General features: G+C 31.2%; 1 protein-coding gene across 1 annotated transcript in view; it reads left to right on the top strand.

Moving 5' to 3' along the window:
- LOC127733408 (uncharacterized) overlaps positions 1 to 18,076 on the top strand; it is a 55,699-nt gene extending 37,623 nt beyond the window's left edge. Inside the window, exons 10-14 of the mRNA XM_052242773.1 lie at positions 7,009 to 7,043; positions 9,090 to 10,139; positions 11,442 to 11,609; positions 12,062 to 12,269; positions 12,561 to 18,076. Coding sequence (XP_052098733.1) covers positions 7,009 to 7,043; positions 9,090 to 10,139; positions 11,442 to 11,609; positions 12,062 to 12,269; positions 12,561 to 12,818 — 1,719 coding nt within the window. The 3' untranslated portion in view covers positions 12,819 to 18,076. The remainder of the gene's footprint in view (positions 1 to 7,008; positions 7,044 to 9,089; positions 10,140 to 11,441; positions 11,610 to 12,061; positions 12,270 to 12,560) is intronic.
- The last annotated feature ends 32 nt before the right edge of the window (positions 18,077 to 18,108 follow it).

Raw genomic sequence — 18,108 nt, 5'->3', positions numbered from 1 at the left:
TGGGTAGGCTAGGGTAGCTAACAGTCAAACTTTTGTTAATGACATGTATGAGATATAATTATAAGAGAACTGGACTAAAAATTTCTTGCTTTTAAAGAATGTAGCATGATAAATCAAAAAACATTTCTGAGCACTCAATCCTCACCTAATGTTAAATGAAAAATGTCTGTCATATTTTTCTTCCCATAAATTGTTTTGTTATAAATTAGGCTGTTACTATTCTTGTTTGAATTGTTTCACATGTTTCATTTCCATTCATAGTCGACTCTACCGTATGGGTTTTTCTCATCGTTGAAGGCTGTACAGAGGTGTATAATTGCTTACTATCACTTCATTTTAACTTTAAAGGATAATTGTCTCATTGGCAATCATACTACATCTCATCATTTTTATATATAATCTTTTCAATGGTCCAAGGGAGGTAACCACTAGTGAAAACCTCAGCTGTGAAAGCAAATGCTTATTACTGGACAGTCATATGTTTCACCAAGGATTTGTATAGTTAGACATAGTTAACTATACAAATCCTTGATTTTACCTATTAATATTTATTATTGATTTTTCTTCAAAATATCCCCACAATGTGTGTTGCTCCTGAGTTTTAATTGATGATAGTGCAATATTTGGACTTTGGTTCAAATAAAAATATTTGATTTGATTTTGTGTTGCATCAAACAAAGCCAGTTAGAACCAGTTGGAGTTATTTTAATCCCCCAAGTTAGAACAAGTGACTTCACGAAGTTGATAAACTGAAAATGTTTTTTTTTAGTACGAATAGTCCAATAAAGATGATAAATAGCATTTAGGCCAGAATCTTTGATTTCATTTTTTAATCTGTTCAGGGTGTTTTCACTGTGGGTATAAATCTAGGAGACAAATTACTGACAGAATATCCGTTTACGTAAATCCTGTTTACTTTGCAGTTTGTATTTGGCATTGTGTGTGTTACTTATTATCTACATTATGTTTCTACTTTTATATCAAGTTTCTATGTTTAAAATATATAAATTAATGGTCTATATAATTGTCTGCATAAATGTTCTATGAGTATAACAATTTTGTAAAGTATAACTAAAACTTTAGACAATACACACTCATATATAGTCAAATAATATATTTACACACAAGTTCAACAAGACAACAACGTTAAATACCATTCAGAACGAACAGGTATTAGGGCGAACATGAATCAGGGCAAATGCACCAGGATTCGTGATTGCCACAGTGAAGATTAAGTTTTGTATAAGTATTGACCAAAGGCTCTTGTTTTTAATTCATAAATGTTTTTTAAATAAAATTTTGCTGACAATGTTAATGATATCACATAAGAATGTTTTCTTCTTCTTCCGAATATGGGAGTACACTCCTAGGTAGGAGTGTTCAACTTCCCGGAACTTGTGTGCTATGTACATATGGACTTAATTAAATTTACTATAACTATTAAATTAAAATAGTGTATTGAATAACATATATACATTATGTACAGTGGCTTTGGTGGTTTAATAAGTTGGTGTGGGTCCTTCAAATGTTAGAGTGGATATGCCACTTTTGAAGGTTTCCAGGGTTTCAGACATACCTATTGCTTCAGGTAGTGAATTCAAGTCAGAGATGGTGTTTGGAAATAATAAAAGATTTGTCAAATGACAACTTAGTTGACATGATCATCGTGGCAGAAACCAAACTCGATGACACCTTTATTGACTTTAAAAACGGCAAATGTTTTATTGACAATTATCACCTTTGGAGAGCAAACCGGACAGCGAAAGGCTGAAGCCTACTTGTTTATATCCGCTCAGATTTAGCATTTAACAGAAAAATCAAGCTTGAGTGTAAAAATATTGAATCAATCTTTACTGAAATAAACTTTAAAGACAGAAAGTGGTTGATATGTGGTCTTTACAGACCCCCATCCCTCAATGATAATTTATTTATTGAAGACTTTAATAAAACATTTCATAAAATATCTGAAAAATATGACAATGTTATAATTATTGGTGATCTAAATTACAATTGTTTACAAGAAGAGAAGTGTATACCTCTAATTAATATGTGTGATGTTTTCGATTTTACAAACATAGTAAAAAATGCTACATGTTTTACAAAAAATGCATTACCAACTTTACTTGATGTGATGTTATCCTGACAAACAAACCAAATTTTTGTCAAATATATCTATTTTAATAGTGGTCTCAATGATTGTCACAACATAATTTCATTTCAATTTAAAGGTTTTGTGCCTAAAATTAAAAAGGAATTTATTCAATACAGAAGTTTTAAAAGTTTTGATCAGGAAAAATTCCTACAATACATGAACTAAATTGTGTAAATTTTGATAATTTGTTGTCAGTTGATGACGTCAATGAAGCATATTCAAATTTTCAATCTGAATTTGTTAACATAATTGACAAGCATATACCAATGAAAAAAAGAAGGTCAAAAGTATCACCTGCACCCTATATGAATAAAGATCTTAGAAGAGCAATTTACAAAAAAAAATTGTACCATAACAGGTTTCTTCAAAACAAAAGTGATTATGATACCAACTGGGAGTTGTACAGAAGACAGAGAAATATTGTTACAAAAGGTTAAAAGAGCTCTGACAATCAAAACATATTTTTATGAAAGAACTGCTGGTGGTCCAAAATCAACAACTTTTTATTCCACTATTAAACCATTTTTATCTAATAAAAGCATTTAATCAAACAATAGCATCATTTTATATGAAAATGATAAAATCTCAGTGATCCTAAAGAGGTATCAGAATTTTTCAATAAATTTTTCATAAGTGTAGCTAAATATATAGAAGACAAAATCATTATAAAGATAGACAGAAACCACCCAAGTGTAATAAAAATCGAAGAAAATAAAACTGATAATAATGAATTGAATTTTAAACCTGTAACAGAAGAGTTTGTAAGGTAAACAAATAAATAGATTAAATATAAGAAAAGCTACTGGATATAACAATATTTCCCCAAAAATTATAAAAATGGCACAACCAGTAATATCTTATCCTATTAAAATTTGAGTTAATAAATCAATTGAAAGACAAAGTTCAATTTTTCCAGATATCTTAAAGCTGTTCAGGTATCCCCACTGTTTAAAAAGAATAACTCTCTAGATAAAGAAAACTATAGATCTGTAAGTGTGTTACCTTGTATCTCCAAAATTTATGAAAGAGCTATACATAATCAATTAATGGAATTTTTAAATAAACATTTTCATCATCTACTTTCGGCATTCAGGTCAGGTTTTGGTTGCCAAACAGCACTTATTAAGATAATACAAGACTGGGAAAGAGCTCTGGACAACAACAAATTTAATGCTGCAATTCTGATGGATCTATTTAAAGCATTTGATTGTATACCGCATGATTTACTTTAACTAAAATTGGAAGCATATGGTCTGTCAAAAAATTCTCTACAAAGTTATTTAGAAAACAGAAAACAACGTATTAAAATTGGAAGTTCTTGCAGTGAATGGGATCATATGTTTAAAGATATACCACAAATGTCAATTCTTGGTCCAGTTCTTTTCAATGTCTTCATAAATGACATATTTCATTTTGTACAAAATAGCACCATTTATAATTATGCTGTCAGATGATAATACTGTATCATATAGTGATAATGATATAGATAAAGTTGTTAAGTTTAGAAACTGACAGTTTAAACCTAATAAACTGGTTTTCGATAAATTTAATGAGGGCTAATCCTGACAAATTCCAGACTATAGCTATTGGAAAAAAACAAACATAATTTGACATTCAATTTAAATGGAAACAAAATTTTGTGTGAAGAAAATGTTAAACTTCTTGGAATAACTATAGATTTGGGCTTAAACTTTAACAATCATATATCTGAAATATGTAAAAAGGCATCAAGACAATTAAATATTCTAATATGAATGGGTAAATATTTAAACAGGCTAGGTAGGTTAACAGCATACTTTTCATTCATTCTTTCTAATTTTAACTATTGTCCAGAAATTTGGCACTACTGTAGCGAGAAAAAAAATTCTTTGAAAATGGAAAAAAATTCAAGAAAGAGCTCTTACAAATGTCTTAGCTTCATCTATGAAAAACTACTAGAAAAGTCAAAATTACCTTCTTTAAAAACAAGAAGAATAAAAACTATTGCAACAGAAACATTTAAAATAATTCACAAAAAAAGTACAAGTTATCTTCATGATTTTAGTAGATATTAAAATTCAATAGTATAATTTTTTATCACAGGAAACAGCAGTACTCCTGAGAGTCAGAACTACCAGGTATGGTTTGAGATGGTTTTGCAATAATGCTGCACAAATATGGAATGAGCTGCCTAACCATTGTCGAATGGACACATCTTTTGACCAATTAAATTGGTACAAACATGGGATCCAAATAACAGCTCATGCCAGTGCAGTGCATGCATATTGTGCTTTTATGATATGCTTTTTTATTTTTCATTTTGTTTGACTGTATGATTTGTTTAGCTTTTTTAGTTGTTATTATCTGCCGTGCTTATTATTCTAACTTGTGTTTATATGTTTTAAGATATCCTTTATTTTGCATACTATGCTTTTAAACTTTTATATGTCATCTATGGTATCTTACCATGCACTGTATGTTTTAAAATTGTGTTGTTTTCATGACTTTTGAATGCGTGTACATGTATATATTTTGTTGTTCAGTTGATTTGAAAAGCTCACTAGACATGCTAGAGCTTGTGTTTATGTTAGGGGGGGGGGGGGGGGGGCAAGGGGGGATCCAATAACAGCAAAACAGCAAATTGATTTGGCTTAAAACAGATAACAAGGAATTGAAAGGGCATAAAAACAGATAACAGTGAATAAGAATTGTTTGAATCTAATATTTATGTATTGGGATACAGGGAATATTATCCCCATATACATGACATATGTAAAAATTCGTAAGGGAACCCAGTGTCTCGCCTACTTTTGCTATTAGTCGCAGCGGGCTCAACGAAAATGGGGAAAAAAATTATGAAAAATTTAAGCACAGAGTGAATGTAATGTAAACTGGCAGAAAAACTAAGTCCATTTATAAGTAAAATACGGATAAACAGGATTTTTTTTCACAAAATTTTACTTCTGGATACTATCTTATGATTATAAACAAGCTTCTGTCCAAGTTATTAAAATATTTAAAACTTTAACCGACAGAGTGAATGTAATGTTAACTGGCAGAAAAACTAAGTCCATTTATAAGTAAAATACGGATAAACAGGATTTTTTTTCACAAAATTTTACTTCTGGATACTACATTGTATCTTATGATTATAAACAAGCTTCTGTCCAAGTTATTAACATATTTAAAACTTTAACCGACAGAGTGAATGTAATGTTAACTGGCAGAAAAACTAAGTCCATTTATAAGTAAAATACGGAAAAACAGGATTTTTTTTCACAAAATTTTACTTCTGGATACTACATTGTATCTTATGATTATAAACAAGCTTCTGTCCAAGTTATTAAAATATTTAAAACTTTAACCGACAGAGTGAATGTAATGTTAACTGGCAGAAAAACTAAGTCCATTTATAAGTAAAATACGGATAAACAGGATTTTTTTTCACAAAATTTTACTTCTGGATACTACATTGTATCTTATGATTATAAACAAGCTTCTGTCCAAGTTATTAAAATATTTAAACTTTAACCACAGAGTGTCACTGTGAATGTAATGTTAACTGGCAGAAAAATATGTCATTTTCATAAGTAAAATACGGATAAACAAGATTTTTTTTACAAAATGTCCTTCTAGATACTATCTTATGATCATAAACAAGCTTCTGTCCAAGTTTGGTAGAAATCCAGGATAGTTTAAGAAAGTTATTAAAATTTCAAAAACTTTAACCACAGAGTGGATATTTGTGGACACCGCAGCCGTTGGAATGTAGGATCGCTATGTCTCGCTTTCGCGACAAAAGTAGCAGGCTCGACAAAAATCAAATTCGAACAATTCTTAATATTACAAAAAGGAAAACAGGGATACCTGATGAGGATAGGCCTAGGTCCATACGAACTTAACCGAAACACCTTTTATGTAATAAAGAACACAGACTCAGCTCTGTGATTCTTTTTTAAGAATATGCACACTATTCAAATTACAAGCACGCTGTATGAGTTTTTTTCAAATGTTCCCCAATAATTGCTGAAAACAGTATTCCATAGCATAAAATTATCATCATACATTGAGTTAAAGAAAATGAATTTATCACAAAGGATTATAATAAGATATACTGGAATAGTCCTGGACACGACTGATTTTAATATGTTTAAGTGATGGTCTGTGATGTGTACATTATTGGAATGCTTCTAAGAATAAGGGACCACCATATTACCAGTTGTAAGACCCCAATATACAATGATTTTCATTTTCTACTGAAGATTGGCTGTCAAAAAGCTAACATTCCAATTTTCAATAACAGTTAACAGCAAATACATTCTCACAATAACAGATAGCAAAAAAGATAATAGTCCTATAACAGCTAACAAGGAATATTACAATAACAGCTAACAGCAAATACAATTTCAGAATAACAGATAACAAAGAATTAAATTGTAGTTTATTGAATATCGACTTTAAATGAAACTTTGAATGAATGGGTAAAAAGAATATTTATAGAAGTCTTTATTAGTTGCAATTTCTCTAAGAAATTTGCGAATAATGTAAATTTCATATTTTTTCTATTGATTTACTTATGAGTTACCCTAAGTAAATTCTAACATGATCACCTTGAAAGTTTAGGTATAAATCTTGAGAACATGTTGAAGAAATGCAAGTGCTTTCTGCTAGCTCCACTTCCGGTGGTATTATTCCGCTACTTTCATTTTCGAAATTTAAACTGCAATCATAAAATATTCGGAATTACGAGCTCAAACATTAATTTATCCATAACAATTAAGAAATGAATTATTCCAATGAATCCAACTTAATCAAATACAAGTCTCCCAACTAGTTCGAAAAACTTTAAACTATTTTATTACGCGTTTTCATAAAACCGGGAAACTGTTGTCAGGCTGTCTCCTGGAAAAAAGTAAACAATTTTTTATTGTGACCGAGGGAATATTTAGATGTATTTAACAATCTTGCCCCCTCCTTCTTATCCATAATCACCAAATTGAAGTTGTTTGGTTTTTTTTCAAACTAAAGCATATCTCTTAATTTGTTTTCATTTATTGTGTTTACTACTGTTTTTGAATTGAGAAACATAATTTTAGAACAGTGTAGAAAAAATTCATCCAATTCTTCTTCTTCTTCTTCTTCCATATACTGCCCACATTCAACTTTCTGAATATACTGGCAAATTGCGATTTTCCATGCTAACAAATTTGTACGCCAGACGCGCGTTTTGTCTATATAAGACTCATCAGTGGCGTTCGAATTAAATAGTTGGAAAGCCAAAGTTATCATGAAATAGAAGTTCCTTCATAATATAAATTCCAAATTGAAGAAATATTCTTGAATATTATTCCCAATGGCAATGGAACATTACACTGTCAATACACCTTATCATGTTTATTCCAATCCAGATAAGTTCTGAATTTACACAACTTTTAATGGCGTCAAAAAATAGTTGAAGCTATCTGGGGTCCTGTGTAAACATTTGTTGTCTGTCCTTCCTTCCATCAACTTTCCACATTTCACATATGAGTGTCTTGCAAGAAGCAGGGCCTGATTACCCTTCTGAAGCACCTGAGGTTGCTTTGTTTTTTTCAGGGTTCATATTTCTCATTTGTTTTAGTTTTCAGTGTTGACTGTCTATTGCTTGTCATTGCCTTTTGTGCTTTGATTGTCCTTCTACATGTATTTGAACAACGCTCAGGTTGTCTACTCTTCCTTTCTTCTAAAAGACCACAGAACCAAATCTGAACCAAACTTGTTAGCAATGTTCCTGGGAAGATTATGTATAATAGATTAAAAAAAAATACTAAATTAATTTATTTTGAAAGTTTATATACATGTATTGCATGATCAATTTTGCAACAGTGAAAGAAGCAGTCTTTAATACATGGATTTGGTACAAACCCTAAAACTTTTACCAGTATGTCCATACATGTATGTAGAAGTGCAGGTATTATCATCTTTCATCTGCTGATGGGTCTTCTAGTTTATATGGATTGTTCATAGACCAACCAATAGTTGGATATCAGTAAAAAAGTTAATATACATTTGTAGTTGCATAGTATTTTTACAACGTGTACAAACATCACACAGCTAACATCTCACAAAAAAATGGAACTACCTACCTACCTACTCTATTTTTTTAAAGGATTTTATATGTAACCTTAATAGACATATTTTTTTTTGCCTCAAACAGATCATCAATTGTGTTGAAGATGAACTATTTTTTTTTCTAGAATTTGCAATTAAATAAGGTACTGTCCATGGCCCAATCTTATTTTAATACCACATTGATAACTTACCAGAGGCAGTATCATCTCAAGTTCACTTAAATGCTGACAACTGCATCTTACATGTATACTGTCAAATATGAAACAACCAAGATCTCATAACTCAAAATGATCTATACAAATGTGAAAACTGGGCAACAGCATGGGAATGTGTTTTAATGTGACCAAGTGTTAAATCATCAGTGTAAAGAAAACAACTTACTTCTATGAGCATAACAAAACTGTTCTCAAAGAAGTGGAAAACAACCCCTTCCTCAGTCTATATATCTAGCAACCTAAATTAAAATGGACAAACCATAAAAATAATTGTGTAAAAAAACATATATACTGGGTTTTATCCTTGCAAACCCAGCCTTAAGGGTGTAGAACAGCTTTTATTTCACTGGTTAGATCAACACTTGAATACTGTGTCATCATATGGGATCCATACAATCAGCTGTTGATAACATAGAAAAGGCTCAACGTAAAGCGATTAAATTTATTAATGGGGACTATAAATCCAACAGGGTTGCGTCACACAGATGCTGAGTAAACTTGGATAACCTCTATCGCAGGAGAGAAGGGGAAAAAGTCCACAAAACCTGATCAAAGTTTATTGACTTTACATTGATATTCTTTTATTGTTTTCCTTGTTAACATGGTTAATAAAATTTTTGCTGTTATTGTAGAAAGATGGCAGAGAAGTCTGATGGATGTTGTTGCACCAGAAAAAGAAGAATGAGAGTCGCTCCTACAGAGGAGGGTTTATCAGAACTTATAGAAGTCAGACCTCATAGACACATACGAATAAAACATGTCAATCCAAGACCTAGGGAAGAAGTTTTTCAGACAGAATTGAAAGTATACCTTGATAATTTAAAAATTGCATTAACAACTCCAAGAGTTGTAACTGTGCCAAGATTAAATGCTAATAGGAATATTGAATTGTCAAAAGATATGAACAGTAGAAGGTCTGAAACAAATCATCATACTGAACAGTTACCAAACATGACAACACATTCTAATAATAATAGCAATGGTACCTGTATATCAAATGAATTATCTGTGAATAATGTCAATGTAAATGCTGAAGAACTGACACCTGGAAAGAGACCATTAAGTAATAAAGAAACTTCAGATCTCCATAGTGAGTCACGTGCATCAGTTTTATCTCATGGAGAGAGAAGTGTAATGTCTTCTTCAGGTATTCATGTTTCCATGGATACAAACAAACAAAAACTGGAGAAACCATCAACAGCACATAGTGTGATTGCTGAAACTGAGGAACCATTAAGTTCAAGGTCAAGCCATAGTATAGCTATGCATAATGGATTACCACTGTCACTTTATAGCCCTCGTCGTCAAAGTAGTCATAATGTTCATAAAGACAAATCTACTGCTAATATTCCAAAATCCTTTATGTCTCCAAGAAAATCAAATGTTTCAAGAACTCATGAGGAGCATATAAATTATAATGTTGCTAAACCAGTAAAAGACAAAGAATTAGTGATATTTTTCATACATGGAGTTGGTGGGTCATCAGATATATGGAACGCACAGCTCAATTATTTTGAAAAGTTGAACTGTGAAATAATATCTCTTGATTTAATAGGTCATGGTCTTAGTGATGCTCCTGATAAAAAGTCTGCTTATACATTTGATCAGATTCTCATCGACATAACTGAAATCTTTGATAAATTCTGTAAAAGGAGGAATGTAGTTGTTGCACATTCATACGGGTGGGTATCTTCAATAATTGAAAGAAGTTATATATATTCTGTATATTACACATGTTACATGTACATGTATAAAAATAAGGAGATGTGGTATGATTGCAAATAAGACAACTATCTACCAGAGTCAAATAAAGTGGATGTAAGCATTTATACTGTTATAGGAAACAGTATGGCCTTCAACAAAGAGAAAAACCCATACTGTATAGTCAACTTTGAAAGGCCCCAACATGAAAAATGTGAAACAATTAAAACAAGAAAACCAATGGCCTGTAGGTCATGTAGGTTATGATGATAAAGTTTAGTTTGTCAATATTATGGAAACTTAGTTGTAAAATTTAACATGAACAGTACAGCTACCAACAATTTGATCACTCTTGTGAAAAAAATTAATATGAGAGCATCACATAATTTAGAAAACATTGTAAAAATAATGATAAGGTATGATCAGGCAGGGATTCAAACTAAGACTGAGCAAACATGCCCTTGAAATATACATTTGTGTGAGAAGCAAAAAAATCTTCTTCATAAAAAAAAAAAAAAACCCCAAAAAATATCTTCCTTCATTAAGCACTTGAATCCTATCATGTTTCCTAAAATCTCCAGTATTTTTAATCAGGAAATGTCAAAAGAACCATTTGTAATGAAAATTTTTTACTTTTACATCTATAATGCTGAATGAGTTAGTCAATATATCACATGTAGCCTTTATTAATTGAAAGAAGTTATATATATTTTGTAAAAATTTGTAATCAAAACATGAACCAACATTTGATGTATACTTAAGTTATGATAATAAAATTGTTATTCTTTGGCCTGTACAAAATGTTAATAAATTGTTCTTAGATTTTACTAAAACAGTAACAATTGCTGCCTTTGAGATGCCGTATGCATGTTTTAGCAAGGCATATGCCATGTATGCTAGTTTATGTACTCTTAACATAATTAATTCTAACTGACTACATGTACATGATTAGTTATTTGAGTGTTGTTTGGTTGGCTATTTAAGTACTTGAGTACTAACATTTGACAAATGACATTCCTAATGATTTGTCAATGTTTTAGTAATGTTTACAACATTATAGTAATTGCAGTAACCATGGTAACCTGATAACTAAGCTAACATTGCAGATTTCAATGACAGATATATATGAATTTTTTTCTTCTTCATTAAATTGCTTGTACATATATATAGTCAACTGTCAGAAATAATCGTAGTTTCTTGTAAATGTTGATACTTGTTGTACAAAGCTTGTATATATTTTTTTGTTGATACCTATATGATAATGTGCATTTAATTTATTGTAGTTGTGCATTTGCATCAGTCATTGCAAGAGAAAGAAGGAAATGGGTATCCAAGTTAGTTCTTGTAAGTGGTGGAGGGCCAACTCCATTAGCTCCTCAGCCTGGTGTCTTCTCATTGCCTTTATGCCTACTTGCCTGTTGTAGACCCTGCCTAAATAGGGGATTTCAGAGGTAAAAAAACCCAGAGATAAAATAAATTATAACTGCAATATTTCTCCAAGGAAGAATTTGATCATGAATTGATATATACATGTGTAGGCTGATATTCCAAATTGTTTGCAGGTGCCAAAAATAATATGTGGTAAAATCTTACTTTTTGTTAAAAATCACAAATTTTGAGAAAACATCTTTTTATGTCAGGATTTCAACAACAATTTGATATGAGCTAGTGCCAATGAGACAACTCTCCATCCAAGTCACAATGTGTAAAAAGTAAACAATTATAGGTCAAAGTACGTCCTTCAAGACGGAGCCTTGGCTCACACCGAACAGCTCACACATTTGTCAGTTATTGTACATATTCGTTAAATATTGGGACTACATGCATTTCTAAGGAACCCTTAATTGTTTTCAAGAGAACTGTAATGAGGTAGACCAGCTAGTTAATTAGTTTTTCTTTGCAGAGGTGCATTTCATCCAAGGTTCAAGAAATCATCTGACCGAGAGAAAGCATTTGATGTGCCAACCTATGTCCTTAGTTATGTAATGAATGGACAACACTGGCCTGATGGAGATGATTTATACCATAGCTGGATTAATGTTCCAACATTACTGGTATATGGACAACAAGATGGACTGGTAGACAAAGAAGAGGAAGAAGAAATGACAAAGGTTAGCAGCACAAAAATACTTTAGAGCATCCCATACATACTGCAAGATATCAAAATCTTACAAAAAATTCTCTTTCTTTATTTTCAAAGTATCCTAAAAATTTAGGTGATGGGAGACAAATGGCTACAAAATAGCAATTCTAAAAAAAAAAAGAAAGAAAAGTATATGTTTGGTAAAAATTATGAGACAGCAAACTAACACACACATGTTCATCAAAACTATCGAAACATCTTTTTTCCATGTTGAAAATTTCAATAAATAATAATGATTTTTTTTTCAATTTTATTTCAGACAATTTACGACTCTCACTTAGAGGTTGTAGAAGATGCAGGACATATGGTTATGATGGAAGCTCCTGGCAAGTTTAACCAGCTTCTATATAACTTCATCACAGATCAGCCACTATCGACCTCAGCTATAGAACCTGATACACACAGAATAGATACAGATGATGATAGACACATGGCTAGAAGTCAAGTCTCACTACATTCTATACGATCATCTAAATCTATGCCTCATGGATTATTATCAAGTTCTCTTAATTTATAATATTTTTTATTATTTACATTTCTTACTTTTATATCAAGTTTTACAGTGAGGAGGATGACACAGGGATGCTCATTTCCCCAAACCTGGTTTTTTTGTAATTATTTCCCACTTCCCACTTTTTCCCCAGATTCTACTTATTTTCAACTATATCCCACATCCCCACCTTTTTTACCCCTATATCCCACATCTCTACTTATTTTTACCTCCTATTTCCCACATCCCACTTATTTTTATGCCCCACCTAGGGGCATTATGTTTTTCTGTCTGTGCATCCGTCCGTCTGTCCCGCTTCAGGTTAAAGTTTTTGGTCAAGGTAGTTTTTGATGAAGTTGAAGTCCAATCAACTTGAAACTCTGTACACATGTTCTCTATGATATGATCTTTCTAATTTTAATGCCAAATTAGAGTTTTGACCCCAATTTCACAGTCCACTGAACAAAGAAAATGATAGTGCGAGTTGGGCAACCGTCTTATGGACACATTCTTGTTACTCCCTATATCCCACATTCCTATTTTTTTTATGCCCCCGCCGTAGCGGAGGGGGCATTAAGTTTTACCCTTGTCCGTCTATACGTACGTACGTACGTACGTACCTACGTCCGTCCGTACGTCCCGAAATTGGTTTCCGTTCTCTAACTTAAGTTTGCCTCAACCAATTGTTATGAAACTTATACACAATGCTCATTACCACAAAACACAGATCAAGTTTGAATTTTGGTGGCGTCACTTTAACCGATCTAGAGTTATGCCCCTTTATAAAAGGAAAAATTGGAAAATTTTTAGTTTCCGTTCTCTAACTTAAGATTGCCTCAACCAAATGTTATGAAACTGATTCACAATGCTTATTACCACAAAACACAGATCAAGTTTGAATTTTGGTGGCATCACTTTAACTGTTCTAGAGTTATGTCTCTTTATAAATAGAAAAATTGCAAAATATTTATTTTCTTCTAAATATCAAGTTTATAATATATTTTAAAATTGGAGTTATCTTCCTTTGACCATGATTATAGTTGAATCAACTACAAACAATGCTTTATACAATGCAATGTTTAATTTTGACTTCCACTGATAAAACACAGATCAAGTTGAATTTGGGTAGTGTCACTTTAACCATTATTGAGTTATGCCCCTTTATAAATTGAAAGATTGCAAAATTTTTAGTTTCCATTCTGTAACTGAAGTTATCCCCAGCCAAACATTATGAAACCTATACACAATATTCATTACCACAAAATTCAGTTAAGATCAAGTACAATTTTTTTGTTTCCGTTCTCTAACTTGAGTTTGCCTCAACCAAATGTTATGAAACTTATACACAATGCTTATTACTACATAATACAGATTAAGTACGAAATTAAGTGGCAACACTTTTACCATTCTTGAGTTATGTCCCTTTATAAACATAAAAATTGCTGAATTTTTTAGTTTGTCTCAACTAAATGTTGTAAAACTTATACACAACCGTTCTAGAGTTATGCATGTTTACAAATAGAAAAATTGCTGAATTTTTAGTTTCTTTTCTCTACTTAAGTTAGCCTCAACCAAATGTTATGAGACTTACACACAATGCTTATTACCACAAAACTCAGATCAAGTTCAAATTTGGGTAGCGTCACTTTTAATGTTCTTCAGTTATGTCCCTTTATAACTATATGATATGCAAGCGGGGGCATCATCTGTGTCCACGTGTGGACACTATCCACATTTATTACCTCCTATATCCCACATTTCCACATATTTTATCCCCTTTATCCCACATCCCAAAATCATGTCATCCATATCTACAGGTTTTTTAGTCGTATCATGACATAAATGAAGAAGTTTGATTGAGTAAAGCTGCTGTTAATTTTTTTTTAATGGTTGTAATTATATCACAATGTTAATTTTAGTCTACAGACTACCTTGCAAGATTTATATAGTGTGATTCTCTACAATAATAACACTTCAAAATCACCCCTCTTTGATTAGTACTACAAGAGTTGTAATTCTTGGAAGTACTCTATCTCAGTCAATAGAATTATGTATTGCCTTTTTTCAATTAATTTCTGTGGCTCAGGAAAAAATATTTTTAAAAAGTATTGAGAAATTGCACAAAAATTCTGAGAGTCAGGACTTAGAAATGATTTTTGAAAAATGAAATAGGTAAAATGTTTTAAAAATTATGTTTATGTTCAAAAGGGAGATAATTTGTATAAAACTTTTGGAATGAAACATACAATGCACTTTATTATTGAGAGCCCTTTTAAAATTTTTGAATGAAGATTAATGATATGACCCGTATTCCTATCAGAGTTAATAGCTACATGTAGTTCACAAATAGGTTTGTGGAAATACATTTAACTACCACTAATCTAAATATGTTTTTGAATTAAAATAAACCTGAATAAAATGTAATCTTCATTTTATCATTCAATGTGAAATTTGTAAAACAAGGGTAGTCTCTTTTACCCATTTCATTTTGAAGTGCCTTTCAAAAAGATTTTCTTATACTAAATTTAAATATATACCTTAATTATTCTTTTTAATAATAATTAGAAATAAATTTTTAAACATTTATAAAGGGAGTGTATACCCAGATAAATGATAGAGAGTTAAATGCTTTTTCATCAGAAGCAAACCATGAAAGATTTCATGATATGTAACATTATTTTAAATGCTTAAAAGAGTAGAAAAATTTTTATTACTCCGTCCGGAAAGATCATACATTTTTGTCCTCAACAGATATAATGCTGCTGTATTTTTTAAACGACGTTCCTCATCCGTCATTGTTATAATGAATGTTTATGACATCATTACAGGGCACAATAACCAGTTAATGTCCTGGGCAGGAATATGACTAGGGCAAATCTGTGGTTATTGCATATGCAAAACCCAATGTTTTCGTAACAAATATGTGATAAATCATCCTATTGGCTATGGGTTTTAAAGTATATGGTTTACTAACAATAACAAGGCACAACATTTGTTTGATTGTTGTTGATCTTTGTTACCTTTGGTTATACATGTTCCTTGCTAGTCAAAACTGGATGATTTGTTATATTGTTGTATGTTATCAAGTGTTATATAAATGCAATGTTATGAAAGTTTTATTATATATTGAAAGCCAGTTTTTCTGGATTTTCTGGTTGTATTAATATTCAGTCAAATGATAAATTGATAAATTCTTTGAATACTATTTTATTCTAATTCTAACCCTATTTATGCTGTCCCTGACTGGTTTGATTTTTTTTTTTAATTCATGTAGTTAAATGTAAAAGAAAGGATATGGCATACCAATTCATGACACAAAATCACTCTACATGCGCATGAAGAAAAAAAAAAGCATAAGCAAAGGAACAGAGCTCTTCTTACTGTTCTTTATCTCAGTCACATTGAATCAAATACTCTCACCTCACTGTTAGAACAAGACAGACCCTAGCCAGTCTCAATTTGCCATGAATAAGATGACAATGTCTACTAGAAAAAACACAATAATTTTGCAGATCCTTTAAAAAGAATGCCAACATTTTGTAAAAAAATCAGTAGAGAAACAAATTCCACTACCATATCTTGTGTGATATGATGTATCTCAACTCTGGACACATTTTAAATATCTAAAGCCTTCTATTTAAAAATTGATTGCCTGAAGTTGAGAAATATAGTATCACACAAAATGCAGTGGTAGAAATGTATATACCTGTATATGTGGGCCCTGCTGATCATCCTAACAAATACATGTATATGTATATTATTATTTACATGTATTTAATAACGCTTAATGATCATTGTTATATGTACAGTCAGTAGTTATGTACTCCACATGTTTATGTATCCATCTGATTTCAGTAGTTATTTTTATGCCCATCCGTACGTCCATACATATGTCCCAAAATTGGTTTCCGTTCTCTAACTTTAGTTTGCCACAACCAAATGTTATGAGACTTACACAGAATACTTATTACCACAAAACAAATATCAAGTTCGAATTTGGGTGACGTCACTTTTACTGTTCTCAAGTTATGCCCCTTTATAATGTTATATGCAAGCGGGGGCATCATCTGTGTCCCACGGACACATTCTCCATTTATTTTGTTTCTACGTTTTCTATCTGTTTACTGTCTAATAATGACATATGTTAGCTTTAAGGAAATTTTCATCCCTTATAACTCGGGGGAAATGAAAACTCCTGTGGAAATTCCTTCTGTCCATTTGTCCTTCCATATGTGCACCCTACATTATTTAATTTTAGATTTAATGGTATAAAATTTATAGGTTTCTATTAACCAAAAAACAATTTCTCTGTTGTAAAATATAGGCTAATTGATTCACAAATGAGTTGGGAAATAATTTTAAGAAATTGTGTTTAAAACTAATATTGCTTTTATTGCTTGTAGTTTAAAAGTGTTATTTACCTAGCATGCCTAGTGCCTTATATTGTTATTGTGATGTTTTTTTAAAACTTTGATACCAAAACTCAGCAGATTTTATAATTAAGAAAGATATTTATTCTATAATTTATAGAATAATATTTAGATTGTGTAATTATATCATATCCATCTCCATGACAACACTTTTTGTAGCCATGGTATTTTAAGTGATAGAAAATTGTAAGATGTGATCGTCATTTATAAGCAAAAGTCCAGTATCTGGTGTAATGGACAAGATTTATAAAAATAATATGCAATTCTTTTATATTGACATTCTAATGTATAGTTAAATTATCAGCAATTGTTGGTTCACATGGTAAATTTTCTTAATATTTATTTAAGACCATTTACCATTCAAAACAGCTGTAGAAATTTTATGTGAAGGATGATGACCATCTTGATTCTCATAAGTTATGACACTAGCCTGTCAACACTTAGGTTGTGAATTCAAATCCCACATGTAGCAGATGTGTTCAGCTCCATTCTTAATTGACGAGGATTGTCAGTTTTCCTACGGATAGTCGGGGATTTACTCCAATTGTGCTGAAAGTGGTGTAAAACACCAATGAATAAATCAATTAATTATAGTTATGAATAAAGATCACATTCAATATTGTATGTATTCATCATCTATGACGTTTAAACAAAGCACCCACCTAGAGTTTGTGTTGTCCACCTAGCCCCCATGTCTTTCAACACACCAAACATTCCTTCCGTTGTTTAGATATATTATTATGTTGATAGCGACATTTAAATTTGTACACCAAATTGTTTATTTTTGATAATGTCTTTGTACACCCTTTAAAGTTTGTTAATTGTTGAATATCAATAAATTTTATTGTAAAACAGCATTGGATTTCTTCTTATTTATAATGACAGCT

The sequence above is a fragment of the Mytilus californianus genome, unplaced genomic scaffold (genome assembly GCF_021869535.1).
Source record: "Mytilus californianus isolate M0D057914Y unplaced genomic scaffold, xbMytCali1.0.p SCAF_3, whole genome shotgun sequence".
In the NCBI taxonomy this organism is placed as follows: domain Eukaryota; kingdom Metazoa; phylum Mollusca; class Bivalvia; order Mytilida; family Mytilidae; genus Mytilus; species Mytilus californianus.
Note: the sequence above shows the minus strand (reverse complement) of the source record. Positions and strands in the feature narration are given on the sequence as shown.